Source organism: Natator depressus, chromosome 3, assembly GCF_965152275.1.
Source record: "Natator depressus isolate rNatDep1 chromosome 3, rNatDep2.hap1, whole genome shotgun sequence".
Lineage (NCBI taxonomy): Eukaryota > Metazoa > Chordata > Testudines > Cheloniidae > Natator > Natator depressus.
This window is the reverse complement of record NC_134236.1, coordinates 56,907,660-56,922,022: the sequence shown is the minus strand read 5'-3', so window position 1 is coordinate 56,922,022 and position 14,363 is coordinate 56,907,660. Positions and strand designations below refer to the sequence as shown.

Below are 14,363 nucleotides of genomic sequence, written 5' to 3'. Positions count from 1 at the left end.
GATCCTCAAAAGTACTGTTTAGATGGGCAAGATTCTACCATCTCCACTCACACCCCTACTGTATGAGCTGGGACTACTCTAGGAATAAAATCCTACTCAATGTGTATGAGGGGCCCAGAATCTAGCCCTTGGTTATAATTATCCATTGGTTCTCTCCAGAAACAATACTGGGAAGTTTCCATACTTGATTTGTTTTCACAGGGTCCTGATGGGGACTTAGGACTACCGGGACTGCCAGGTCCTTCGGGCCTGCCTGGCACCAAAGGTGACAGGGTAAGAAATGTGCTCGAATGCTCCGTAACGGATGGCAGCATGATAGCAGGAAGGAATACAATGATTTTAACATCACTCATTCATTGTTATGATTATTCATTTCTCAGAGTTTCTTGTTTCACACCAAGATCCATTAAAGCTGCTTAGAAGTTGAGGAGTGCTCTAAGTGTCCGATGGCTAATTAAGGCTCATAAGAATCTACCAAAAAAACCCCCACCCTATAAATAAATAAGGTTATAGATAAAATTTTCAAAAGTGTCTAAGTCTCTTTTAAAATCACTGATTTAGGCACTCTTGAAAATGGGAAGTCACTGAAAATGTTACCCTACTTCAGTATCTGCAATGTTTCTATGTACTCTGTATATACTATAGAAATATAGTGACTGCTGCAACTCTGAGGCTATCTATGCACATTCACAAGATACAAGTATCTCAAACAGTATTTTGCAGGGAAAAATTGGGCCCCTGAGAAGCCTCGGAATTCCTACTCGCTGGAGATTTCCTACCTTGCAGGATGAATGTCACTGAATAACGATGGATTCTTATTCAAAAGATACGCTTTTCCTCCAGTTGCTCAGGGAAGGATATGGAGAGCCCAGATTGGTGATGTAGAGAGGCTAGGCAGGGGTTGTGGTTATAGTTTATGGCCCCTTACTCCTGTGCTTACCCACAGAAGGCTTAGTGACATTTTTTTAAATTACTTATCTAGGTAAATTGGCAAGTTTTTTAAGGGCCACCTTGAACATTTGTCTTCTTTGTATTACTATCAAGTTAGTATATTTCTGTGTGGTTTTTCAGAATGTTGACTTCAGGTACACACACTCCTAGCCAGCTGTCAAAGTTGCCAGACAGGAATCTGCAAATTCCTCTTTTTAGTAGATCAAACTGTCTCTCATAGTTTCTGAGAGTACATCCAGGTGAGTTCTATTTTTGTAAGTGATTTCTGAGAATATTTCTAGATTTGCTTTTTTTTTTAAGCATAGGGCCAAATTCATTCCCAGTGTAACTCCCTTAAAATAAATAGAGATATGCTAGAAATTAATTCAGATCATTGTTTCTTTTGACTTTTCCTATTTTGAGAGAGAGCCCTATACATAAAACCATATTTTTAAGTTTATTTCCTTTTTCATCCCATAGAGGCCCTGCCTTCCACTGAGCCTTCCTACCCTGCTGGTCCAGAAGATTTGGAAATGGCTACCTCTGGAGCTAGTCTCAGGCTTAGACAATAGGGTCACTCCAGATTGATGCAAAGTTATCAGTGTCCCCCTCCTCCCTTCCTGATTTCCTAGGGACTGGATGTGCTTTGCATGCAATGTATCCAGCCTTACTTGAATCAAAAACCCAATGAAAAAAGAAAAAAGAAAAGGAGTACTTGTGGCACCTTAGAGACTAACCAGTTTATTTGAGCATGAGCTTTCGTGAGCTACAGCTCCTTTTCTTTTTTCTTTTTACGAATACAGACTAACACGGCTGTTACTCAAACACCCAATGGTGCATTAAGAGCTGATGTACACAGCAACCAGAAGAAGCCATTTGCAATGCATGACAATTCATTTTAACAATCCTTCCAAACCCAGGAATTATGCCAAATATTCTTCGTCACCATCCACTCAGACCTGTTCTATTTACATGTATACAAATATAGAGCACTCCTGTAACTGCGTGGTAGCACTTTGGTGGATCTTTCATATTTATGTGGGGAAGTGGAGGGAAAAGCAATGCCAGCTCTCATGTCTCACACTATTTCTGATTCACCATCTTTTGGTCTGGTTACCTATGGCTTTTCTGTGGCCCGTCTTTGTGTGGCAATTAAAGTCCTTTGTGATGATGGGACTGGTCTTATGAATACCTTTCCACTGTGAATTGGACAGAGATAATCAATATAGGGCCCGATCCATTGAAACTCATAGGAGTATTTCCAATGATTTTATAGAGACCTTAATGAACAGCCATTACATCACAGTCACTTTTGGTCACTACCCTCCTGCTTTGAATCTGAACTGGAATGAAATGCTTGGTTTGGCTATTAGCCAAGACGGATAGGAATGGTGTCCCTAGCCTCTGTTTGCCAGAAGCTGGGAATGAGCGACAGGGGATGGATCACTTGATGATTACCTGTTCTGTTCATTCCCTCTGGGGCACTTGGCACTGGCCACTGTTGGAAGACAGGATACTGGGCTAGATGGATCTTTGATCTGACCCAATAGGGCCATTCTTATGTTCTTATGTTCCTATGGCCAAATGCTTGAACTTTCTATTCCCCAGGTATAAACATTCTGAACAAGTGTGTCTAGAGATGGACAAAGGAGTTTGGAAAATTTCAGAATAAGCCCTACATGACATTTGATCTAATTGGATACAAAGATTTACTAGTGCCTTCCCACCTCTCTCTGTCCTTATCACTATCCTTCCTTGTTGGAAAAACCAGAAGAACGGAGGACTCAGATCTGATCTTTGCCTCTTAGTGAATCTGATTAATAAGTACACCAAAAAAGCTCCTGAACTGGTTGTTCTACAGTGTTGTTGCAATAATACAACAGGAATTGAGAACCAAATATCTCTAGGAATACTTTTAATAAAATAAATTTTAAAATGGAGGAAGGAAGAAAAAGCTGCTTTCAGATCCAAATATTCCAGAAATGCTGGTTCAAGATAACAGCTTCTTAGTTCTGACCAGAGTGAAATATAAAATCCCTCTTTACATTCAGTGATTTCTAGGTTCTAAAATAGTTTGTTTTTTATTTTACATTTAGGGATTGGTTGGTGAGCCAGGGCCTAAAGGTGAACAAGTAAGTCTTCTAATACTAATCATGATAGCAATCACTGTACTCTAGAATCATCTAAATTTTAAGGAGTGTAAGACTCTGACAGTATGTGTCTTGTTTTGATACAGGGTCCTGCTGGAGGAGAAGGAGAACCAGGAGAAAGGGGTGACCTGGTAAGACATTATTTTCACTTAATCTATTTTAAGGTGTCCTTTATGTGAATGATATTAACTTTTTTGTTTTATCTGTTGAAGAAAATTTTCCAACATGATTTTTTTCCCATTGGAAACCAAATCTCAGTGTTATCATATAATTTTATCACTGCAAAAAGTAGAATGGATGAGGGGAGGGGAACAACGTGTCTCCGTGCACTGCCTAAGCCTGCAAGCCCTGACCCTGCAGTTCCCATTGGCCGGGAACTGGCCAATGGGAGGTGTGGGGATGGTGCTGGGGGCAGGGGTAATGCACGGAGCTGCCTGTGCCCCCGCCACTAGGGGCCGCAGAAATGTGCCAGCAGCCAGACGCTTCCTGGAGTGGTGTGGGGCCACAGCATGCCTGAGCCCTGCTGTGCTGAGGCCCCCTTTAGCCTGCGGCCCTGGGGTGCAGCCACTAAAGCTCCTGCGTTAATCCGGCCCTGCTTCAGGGAAATGTCTCCATTGGTATAGCGATAAAATGCATCTACACGTCATTATGATAGTAATTTGAGCTCGGTGTAGGACAGTAATTTTGTTTCACAGAGGATTTTGAGATTTCAAAATTTGGTTCTGTTATGATTTGGAACAGAAACCATACATTTCAAAATTCCTCATGAAATGAAATTACCTTTCTCTGCCCAGCATTACTGAGAGCCCTGGTTATGGGACATTCCTCCTGGCAGGCTGCTGGGGATGCTGGAAGGCCTGGAAGCTCTGACTCCTAGGATATATTTACTCTGGAGCTGGAGGTGTAATTTCCAGCTTGGGTAGACATACCTATGCTAGTTTTGATGAAGTTAGAGCACTAAAAATAGCAATATAGCCACAGCTCCACATGTGGCAGAATGGACTCATCGTCCCTATCTGAAACCCTAGGTCAGTGGTGGGCTACGTCCAGCCTGCGGGCTGCACGCAGCATGTCAGGGTAATCCACTGGCAGGCCGCGAGACAGTGTTTACACTGATCGTCCGCAGCTCCCAGTGGCTGCAGTTCACCGTTCCTGGCCAATGGGAGCTGCGGGAAGCAATGCAGGTCACAGGGACACGCTGGCTGCCACTTCCCGCAGCTCCCATTGGCCTGGAATGGTGAACCGCAGCCACTGGGAGCTGCGGGCAGCCTTGTCTGTGGACAGTCAATGTAAACCCCGTCTCGCGGCCCGCCAGCGGATTACCCTGACAGGCCGCAGGTTGCCAACCGCTGCCCACTACTCAGGGCGGCTAGCTTATCTCCCTGCCTGTTCAGCCGCAGTCACAGTGCGATTTTTAGCGTGCTAGCTCAATCCAAGCTAGCACAGATATGTGTACCCAACCTGGAAATCATACCTCCAGGGCCAGTGTAGACATACAGGCAGCCCACAGGCAACCCGCCCAAGAGCTGGGGAGCCTGGGCTGCTGAGGCTGGGAGCTTGGTGACCCGGGTCCCCCCAGGGCTTCCTGGCTTTTGGCTCCCCATCAGCTAGTCAGGCTGCCACAAGCAAGCTGAGCAGGCAAGATGGCAAGAAAACAGGCAGGGTTTGAAACCTGCCTGACTTCGGGGGGAATTTTGTTGAAACTGATGTGGTCCTGCAGAACATTCTGATTTCAGCATATCAGCAAATTCTGATTAAAAAAAAGTTTCAGCGGGTTTTCTGCCCAACTCTAATAATTATAGACCAGGGGTGGACAAACTCTTTTAATCTGGCCCTTGAGCTCCCGCTCGGGAGCAGGGTCTGGTGCTTGCCCTGCTCTGGTGCTCCAGCTGGGGAGCAGGGTCAGGGGCCGTGCCACGTGGCTCCTGGAAGCAGTGGCATGGCCCCCCTCCAGCTCCTACGCGTAGGGGCAGCCAGGGTCCTCCGCTCTGCACGCTGCCCCTGCCCCAACCGCCACCCCTGCAGCTCCCATTGGCCGGAAACTACAGCCAATGGGAGCTGCAGGAGCAGTGCCTGCGGATGGGGCAGTGTGCAGAACCACCTGGCCGCTCCTCCGCATAGGAGCTGGAGAGGTGATGTGCTGCTACTTTTGGGAGCCACTTGGGGTAAACGCTGCCTGGAGCTGGCACCCCATAGCCTCTCCCTGTGCCCCAACCCCCTGCCCCAGCCCTGATCCCCCTCCCACCCTCCTAACCCCTCAATCCCAGCCCAGAGCACCCTCCTTCACTCCAAACCCCTCATCCCCAGCCCCATCCCAGAGCCTGCACCCCCAGGCAGAGCCCTCACTCCCCACACTTCCCCCACTCCCCCGTCCCAGGATTGAGCCCCTCCTGCACCCTGAACTCCTCATTTCTGGCCCCACCCTAGAGCCTGCATTCCCAACCAGAGCCCTCACCCCAACCCCAATTTTGTGAGCATTCATGGCCTGCCATACAATTTCTATTCCCAGATGTGGCCCTCGGGCCAAAAAGTTTGCTCACTCGTTATAGACCATTACTCAGCATTGGGAGCTTTCCCTGTTCATTTTGAAATATATTTTATAAATAAACAAACATATTTGATAATATGGTACAAAAATGTCTTTTTGAAATTGCAATACTAATGGAAAAACTGAAATCTGATTTTTTCACAAATATATTAAAACAAATTACTTCCAATTCTTTTGATTGATTTATAGGTGCCATTTTGTGTACTTCAACAAATTCTTTAGCTCTTAATAGAACAATCATTTTTAAAATATTGAGTAAAACATATCAAATACATTGCATTTGTAATTGAATATGAATATCCTGTTATGACATAATTTGTCTTATTTTTTGTTTAGGGTGATATGGGATTGCTGGGCCCAAAGGGATCAGTAAGTATGATGAACTACACTGTTATAGAAATTAAAGGTATAATAAATTGCGTGGATCGTTTTCTGGTTTAAGAAATAGAGTACAAATATTTAGCTCTTCAAGAACTGCCGTGTAAGCAAATGAGATCCCACACTCATTTTTTGTTTTTAAAATTCTGGATGACTCTAATATACAAACTAACTTTGAACAGGAATTCTCATCTTGCAAATTAAAGCCCGTAAAAGAACATGGTAGTTTTATTTGCAATTAGGATACAACTTGTGGCTATATCAGTTTGGAGAGTGAATTGCCTTTTCCTGCTAAAGTTGGATATAAGAGGGGTGCATATAGTGTAGTGATATTGTATAAAAGGATTGGCAACGTAGTATCCTGCAGACAGTATATAGTCTTTTATGACTGTCATAAATATGGAGGGAAGGGTAACCACCTTTCTGTATACAGTGCTATAAAATCTCTCCTGACCAGAGATGAAGTTTGTGCCTTGGGAAAGTTTTTAACCTACGCTGGTAAAAATAAGCTTAGGGGGTCTTTCATGCAGGTCCCCACATCTGTACCCTAGAGTTCAGAGTGGGGAAGGAACCCTGACATGGTGGCAGAGCGGTGGGATCATTTTTTAACAAAAGGATTTTTCTGTAGGCTGAGAAAAGCTATCAGAGGCAAAGGTATCAGGTTACAGCACAGCGAACTGGGAATTCACAAGCACTTTTTTTTTTCTAACTAACTCTCAGGTATAGCTAGGTTAAATACAGAGAGGCTAGGATGACAGAAAGCAATGTCCAACAGAAACTGGAATTAGCCAGATTAGAAGCTGAGGAAAGACAGAAGGAACATGAAAGATGTGTAGAACTCAGACAGATGGAGATTGATGCCCAAGAGGCTGTCCACAAGAAAGCTGTGGAGGCAAAAGAAAAATGAAGGAGAGGGAAAAAGAGAGGAAGCATGCACTGGAGAAAGAGAAGGCAAGGGCTCAGCAGAATATACCGAATAACCCTAACAATCCTTCCCCAACAATCCACAAATGGGAGCGACTATGTCCACAGTATGATGAATCCAGTGATATTGCTGAATATCTTCTCACCTTTGAGAGACTGTGCACACTCCATAAAATTCCTGACACTCACAAGATGACCACATTGGTTGCAAAATTCACTGGAAGAACTCTGGACATATTCAACAAGATGCCTATTGATGAGGCTTCTGACTATGATAAATTCAAGGATTTGGTTTTAAAACAATTTCAAGTTACACCTGAAACTTACAGAGTAAAATTTTGAACCCTTAAGAAAGGGCCTGGACTAAGTAATGTGGATTATGTAAACCAGATGAAGGATCTGTTTGATAAATGGCTCAAAGGATGGGATGTAACAAGCTTTGGAGGAATGCGGGATTTGATGATACAGGAGCAATTCCTGAATATGTCCAAGGATGATATAAAACAGGTGTTTATGGGATAAGAAAATGGACTCAGCAGAAAATCTTGCTTCTTATGCTGATCAATACGAGCTGTCCCATACCGCCAGAGAGGCGGGCCAAACCGGAACAAAACGGGTGGAGGGAGGAGAGAGGAACAACCCTGGTTGCAGTTTGAGCAGATACCAGAAGGGACACCCTCAGACCACACCTACTACTGGGGGCAGCCCAAGTCCCCAATTACAGCCCAAGGAACACTCCAGACACCTTATCATTGCACCACACCATTCTCCAGCAACCCACCTCGCCCCAGTGACCCGTCAGCTGGGTGATGTTTTAAATGTAAGAAGCCGGGACATGTAAAGGCCAACTGCCCCAAAACCCCAACAGATTACAGTTCATTGCACCGGAATCACACCAGAGGTCCTCAGGCCCAGATGCCTCCCAGATACCCTCAGAGCAGAGGGAAACTGTGGGTGTGGGCGGGAAGAAGGTTACAGCGTGGAGGGATACCGGAGCACAAGTGTCGGCTATCCACCAATCCTTGGTGGACCCCAAATTCATCGACCCAGAGGTCCAAGTGACGATTCAACCCTTCAAGTCAAACTCTTTTGACTTACCTACAGCCAAGTTGCCTGTCCAGTACAAGGACTGGTCAGGAACGTGGACTTTTGCAGTCTATGATGATTATCCCATACCCATGCTGCTGGGGGAAGGCTTGGCCAGTCATGTGAAGCTAGCCAAGAGGGTGGGAATGCAAGGCTAAGCAAGCTGTCACACCTAGCTCTGTTCCGGAGACTTCTACCAGGGCTCAGTCAGAGGTGATGGAACCAGACCCCATGCCAATGTCTGCAACAGCAGTAGTAGATCCAGTCCCAGAGACCCAGACAGAGCCAGTCCCAGAAGTGGAACTGGCAGAACAACCAGCACCAGAACCATTGCCAGCACTGAATCCAGTGCTTGCAACCCCATCACCAGAGGGCCCCACCGGACCCGCACTGGCAGCAGCAGATAACCCTATCCAAGAGACTCAGCTGGAGCCTGAACCCCAACATAGTGCAGCAGCGGAGAGCGGTTTACAGTCAATGGAAACAGCCCCATCACCTACATCGCTTCAAGAGGGACTAAGCCCAGGTCCAGAATCCAATGAGGAACTGATGTCTCAAGCATCAAGGGAACAGTTCCAGACTGAACAGGAAGCAGATGAAAGCCTCCAGAGAGCTTGGATGGTGGCATGGAGCAACCCACCGCCTCTCAGCTCTTTTAATCGATCCAGGTTTGTTGTAGAAAGAGGACTTTTATACAAGGAAACTCTTTCTGATGGACACCAGGAAGACTGGCATCCTCAGAGACAGTTGGTAGTTCCAACTAAGTACCGGGTAAAGCTCTTAAGCTTAGCCCACGATCATCCTAGTGGCCATGCTGGGGTGAACAGAACCAAAGACCATTTGGGAAAGTTGTTCCACTGGGAGGGAACGGGCAAGGATGTTTCTACCTATGTCTGGTCTTGTGAGGTGTGCCAAAGAGTGGGAAAACCCCAAGACCAGGTCAAAGCCCCTCTCCAGCCACTCCCCATCATTGAGGTTCCATTTCAGTGAGTAGTTGTGGATATTCTGGGTCCTTTTCCAAAAAAGACCCCCAGAGGAAAGCAGTACATACTGACTTTCATGGATTTTGCCACCCGATGGCTGGAAGCAGTAGCTCTGAGCAACACCACGGCTAAAAGTGTGTGCCAGGCAGTAACAGACATTTTTGCCAGGGTAGGTTGGCCCTCCGACATCCTTACAGATGCAGGAACTAATTTCCTGGCAGGAACTATGGAAAGCCTTTGGGAAGCTCATGGGGTAAATCACTTGGTTGCCACCCCTTACCATCATCAAACAAATGGCCTGGTGGAGAAGTTTAATGGAACTTTGTGGGCCATGATACATAAATTTGTAAATGAGCACTCCAATGATTGGGACCTAGTGTTGCAGCAGTTGTGGTTTGCCTACAGAGCTGAACCCCATCCCAGTTTAGGGTTTTCACCATTTGAACTTGTATATGGCCGTGCGGTTAAGGGGCCATTACACTTGGTGAAGCAGCAATGGGATGGGTTTACACCTTCTCCAGGAACTAACATTCTGGACTTTGTAACCAACCTACAAAACACCCTCCGAACCTCTTTCGCCCTTGCTAGAGAAAACCTAAAAGAGGCTCAGGAAGAGCAAAAAGCCTGGTATGATAAACATGGCAGAGAGCGTTCCTTCAAGATAGGGGACCAGGTCATGGTCTTAAAGGCGCTCTAGACCCATAAAATAGAAGCGTTGTGGGAAGGGCCATTTACGGTCCAAGAGCACCTGGGAGCTGTTAATTATTTCATAGCATTCCCCACCTCCAACCGAAAGCCTAAGGTGTACCATATTAATTCTCTAAAGCCCTTTTATTCCAGAGAATTAAAGGTTTGTCAGTTTACAGCCCATGGAGGACATGACGCTGAGTGGCCTGAAGGTGTCTACTATGAAGGGAAAAGTGCTGGTGGCGTGGAAGAGGTGAACCTCTCCATGACCCTTGGGCGTATGCAGCGACAGCAGATCAAGGAGCTGTGCATTAGCTGCGCGCCAACATTCTCAGCCACCCCAGGACTAACTGAACGGGCATACCACTCCATTGACACAGGTAATGCTCACCCAATTAGAGCCCAACCTTATCGGGTGTCTCCTCAAGCTAAAACTGCTATAGAACGGGAGGTCCAGGATATGTTACAGATGGGTGTAATCTGCCCCTCTGGCAGTGCATGGGCATCTCCAGTGGTTCTAGTTCCCAAACCAGATGGGGAGATACATTTTTGCGTGGACTATCGTAAGCTAAATGCTGTAACTCACCCAGACAACTATCCAATGCCACGCACAGATGAACTATTGGAGAAACTGGGACAGACCCAGTTCATCTCTACCTTGGACTTCACCAAGGGGTACTGGCAGGTATCGCTAGATGACTCCGCCAAGGAAAGGTCAGCCTTCATCACACGTGTTGGGCTGTATGAATTTAATGTGCTCCCTTTCAGGCTGCGGAATGCACTCGCCACCTTCCAAAAACTTGTAGATGGTCTCCTAGAAGGATTGGGAGAATATGCAGTCGCCTACCTTGACGATGTGGCCATATTTTTGGATTTTTGGGCAGCACACCTGGAACATCTACAAAAAGTCTTCGAGCACATAAAAGAGGCAAGACTAACTGTTAAGGCTAAGAAGTGTCAAATAGACCTAAACAGAGTGACTTACCTTGGACACCAGATGGATCAAGGAACTATCAATCTCGTACAGGCCAAAGTGGCTGCTATCCAAAAGTGGCCTGTCCCAAAGTCAAAGAAACAGGTCCAATCCTTCTTAGGCTTGGCTGGATATTACAGGTGATTTGTACCGCAATACAGCCAAATCGCCACCGCACTGACAGACCTAACCAAAAAGAAACAGCCGAATGCAGTGCACTGGACTGAAGAGTGTCAGAAGGCCTGTAAGCAGCTTCAAGTGACACTCATGTCTGACCCTGTGCTCAGGGCCCCAGACTTTGACAAACCGTTCCTAGTAACCACAGATGCGACCAAGCGTGGTGTGGGAGCAGTTTTAATGCTGGAAGGACCAGATCAAGAATTCCATCCTGCTGTGTTTCTCAGCAAAAAACTGTCTGAGAGGGAAAGCCACTGGTCAATCAGCAAAAAGGAATGCTACGCCATTGTGTACACGCTGGAAAAGCTACGCCCATAGTTTGGGGATGGCGTTTCCAACTACAAACTGACCATGCTGCGCTGAAGTGGCTTCACACCGTCAAGGACAATAACAAAAAACTTCTTCGATGGAGTTTAGCTCTCCAAGATTTTGATTTTGAAATATAACACATCTCAGGAGCTTCTAACAAAGTGGCTGATGCACTCTCCCGTGAAAGTTTCCCAGAATCAACAGGTTAAAATCGTCCTTGAAATGTGGGAAATATTGTTAGTTTTTATATAGTCAGTAGTATATCTAAAGGTGTATATGTCTTATTAACTCTGTTTTCTCCTAGAGCTCCAGGAAGAAATCACAGCCAGTGTGGAACCGGCTGTCCGACACTATCTGTGATTTGGGGGGCATGTCATAAATATAAAGGGAAGGGTAACCACCTTTCTGTATACAGTGCTATAAAATCCCTCCTGACCAGAGGCGAAGTTTGTGCCTTGGGAAAGTTTTTAACCTAAGCTGGTTAAAAATAAGCTTAGGGGGATCTTTCATGTGGGTCCCCACATCTGTACCCTAGAGTTCAGAGTGGAGAAGGAAGCTTGACAATGACAGTTCTGGCTAAAGGGTTATAATGTCTTTGAAAACAAAATTATTTCTGGTACCAATCCCATGTACTACCTTATCCTGAAACTAAAGATAGTGGGCTGATGGGGAAGCCTAGGAAAAGCACCTTATGTACCATAGAGGGAAAAAAATAGGAAATTTCATCTTGATCCTTTATTTTTGGATCATCCAAGGTTGGAAGTATTATTCTAGCTGCGGGATTGGTCTGTGACAATAACTGTTTTTACCTTGAGAAACTGAGGACGATGCTATAAAGAAAAACTCTGCCAGCATCCTCAATGGAAGGTGGAATCATGGGTCTGAAAAAGGCTTCTAGCAAGCACTAGAATTTGTGCACTACTAATCAGGAGCTTTAGTGGAATAAATGAAACATGGGGTCGTCTAAGGACTGCTGCCTAAAATCACACTCTGTTCCCTTACTGTGGCCCTAGACCAGGGTGGACAAACTTTTTGGCCCAAGGGCCACATCTAAGTATGGAAATTGTATGGCGGGCCATGAATGTTCACAAAATTGGGGGTTCGGCGTGGGAGGGGGGGAAGGGCTCTGGCTGGGGGTGTGGGCTCTGGGGTTGGGCCAGAAATGAGGTGTTCAGGGTGCAGGAGGGGGCTCTGGGCTGGGACAGGGGGTTGAGGTGGGGGGGTGAGGTCTCCAAGGGGGCTGGGGATGAGGAGTTGGGGGGTGCAGGAGGGTTCTCCGGGCTGGGACCAAGGGGTTTGGAGGGTGGGAGAGTGCTCAAGACTGGGGCAGGGGGTTGGGGTCTGGGAGGGAGGAAGGGGTGCAGGCTCTGGGCAGCACTTACCTCAAGCAGCTGCTGGAAGCAGCGGCATGTCTTCCTCTGGCTCCTACGCGGAGGTGTGGCCAGGCTGCTCTGCACATTGCCCCGTCCGCAGGCGCTGCCCTTGCAGTTCCCAGTGGCCATGGTTCCTGGCCAACGGGAGCTGCGGGGGCTGCACTTGAGCCATAGGCAGCATGCGGAACCCCCTGGCTGCCCCTATGCGTAGGAGTGGGAGGGGGGACATGCCGCTGCTTCTGGGAGTTGGGAAGAGCCATGGCATGCGCGGAGCAGGGGACAACTCCCGACCCCGACCCTGCTCCCCGGCTGGTGCGCCGGAGCAGGGCAAGCCCCGGCCAGACCCTGCTCCCCGGCAGGAGCTTGAGGGATGGATTAAAACATCTAAAGGGCCAGATGCGGCCCCCGAGCTATTGTTTGCCAACCCCTGCCCTAGACTGATCATTTCTGTGAGTGGTACCCCAATGGAGAGATAAACTTGGCAATTGGTCACATATGGGGCAATGCAGAGCTTTCAGGATGGAGAGAAGGTTGATCGGTCTGCTCTTTTTGTAATAAACATGTTAAAGCCTACTTGCTGGATTTCCTTTGTGCAAGTCCAGAAGCCTTTAAGATAGCTCCACCTTGTGGGTTTAACAGAGATCACATATGGGATTGTGTATGGTATGAAGTAGGACAGAACTTGGCCTGAAATTTGAATATGAATATACTTTTAAAAGTTGTGTGTCAAAAAAATGTCTTATATGCATACCTAAAATGGATGCTGATTAATCTGTGTCAGGGGAATGGTTTATTATTCACTACTAAATTCAGGAATACAGAACTCTTCACGTAAGGCTATATATCCCATGATGGTTATGTCACCGCTGACTCCAGTGACCTATATAAAAAGACATAAGGAAACTCTTCTGGTCCCATACCTGCCACTCTGCAAACATCGATTGATCTAGGCTCATATATGGTTCTCTGAGACACAGAGGGTAAATCTACACTGCAGGAAACAATGCATGGCATGGCTGCGGCTGGCCTAGGTCAGCTGACCTGGGCTCATGTGGCTCTGCCCTCAGGAATAAAAATGGCAGTTTAAATCTTTGGGCTTGGGCTGGAGGCCAGGCTGAGACCCCACACATGGAAAGGTTGTGTTGGGTAGCGGGATAAGTGGCTGCTGGGGCAGCTAGAGTTAGGTAGCTGCTGGTTGGTGCTTAGAAGTAGTTAGCTGGGGCAATGTGATGGGGGAGGCTGTTGTAGCTGCAGGAGGATGCAGGAGCCAGTGTTGGGTCTCTCACCTTGTCCTTGTGCTGCCACTACCTCCTCTTCTCACTGCTCCTTTCTGGTTGTGCTCAGCAGAGGGAGCAACAAGCCAGGAAGCACTTGGCTCCTGACCAGCAGACACCACAGCAGCTCCATGTGATCAGAAGACAAAATTTCAGGCAAATGCCTACTGCCTTCCTGCAGCTCAGGTAGCTGAGATGGAAGAATGCAAGACCCTTGACAGACTTGCAAACTAGACTTTGTTATTAAACATATGCAGTTTTTACTTTGGCTGCAAAGATCGGGGTTGCAAGATCCTTGCACCTCTTTGTTCAGTGCGTACAAAGAGCTCTGGCCATTAACAGCGACGGCTTAGTTTCGCAAAAAGAAAAGGAGGACTTGTGGCACCTTAGAGACTAACCAATTTATCTGAACATAAGCTTTCGTGAGCTACAGCTCACTTCATCGGATGAAGTGAGCTGTAGCTCACGAAAGCTTATGCTCAAATACATGAAGTGAGCTGTAGCTCACGAAAGCTCATGCTCAAATAAATTGGTTAGTCTCTAAGGTGCCACAAGTACTCCTTTTCTTTTT

The 14,363-nt window shown here is 46.7% G+C and overlaps 1 protein-coding gene across 1 annotated transcript in view; it reads left to right on the top strand.

Moving 5' to 3' along the window:
- COL9A1 (collagen type IX alpha 1 chain) overlaps positions 1-14,363 on the top strand; it is a 104,141-nt gene that overhangs the window by 73,001 nt on the left and 16,777 nt on the right. The window contains exons 30-33 of the mRNA XM_074947920.1: positions 202-273; positions 3,027-3,062; positions 3,167-3,211; positions 5,965-5,997. Coding sequence (XP_074804021.1) covers positions 202-273; positions 3,027-3,062; positions 3,167-3,211; positions 5,965-5,997 — 186 coding nt within the window. The remainder of the gene's footprint in view (positions 1-201; positions 274-3,026; positions 3,063-3,166; positions 3,212-5,964; positions 5,998-14,363) is intronic.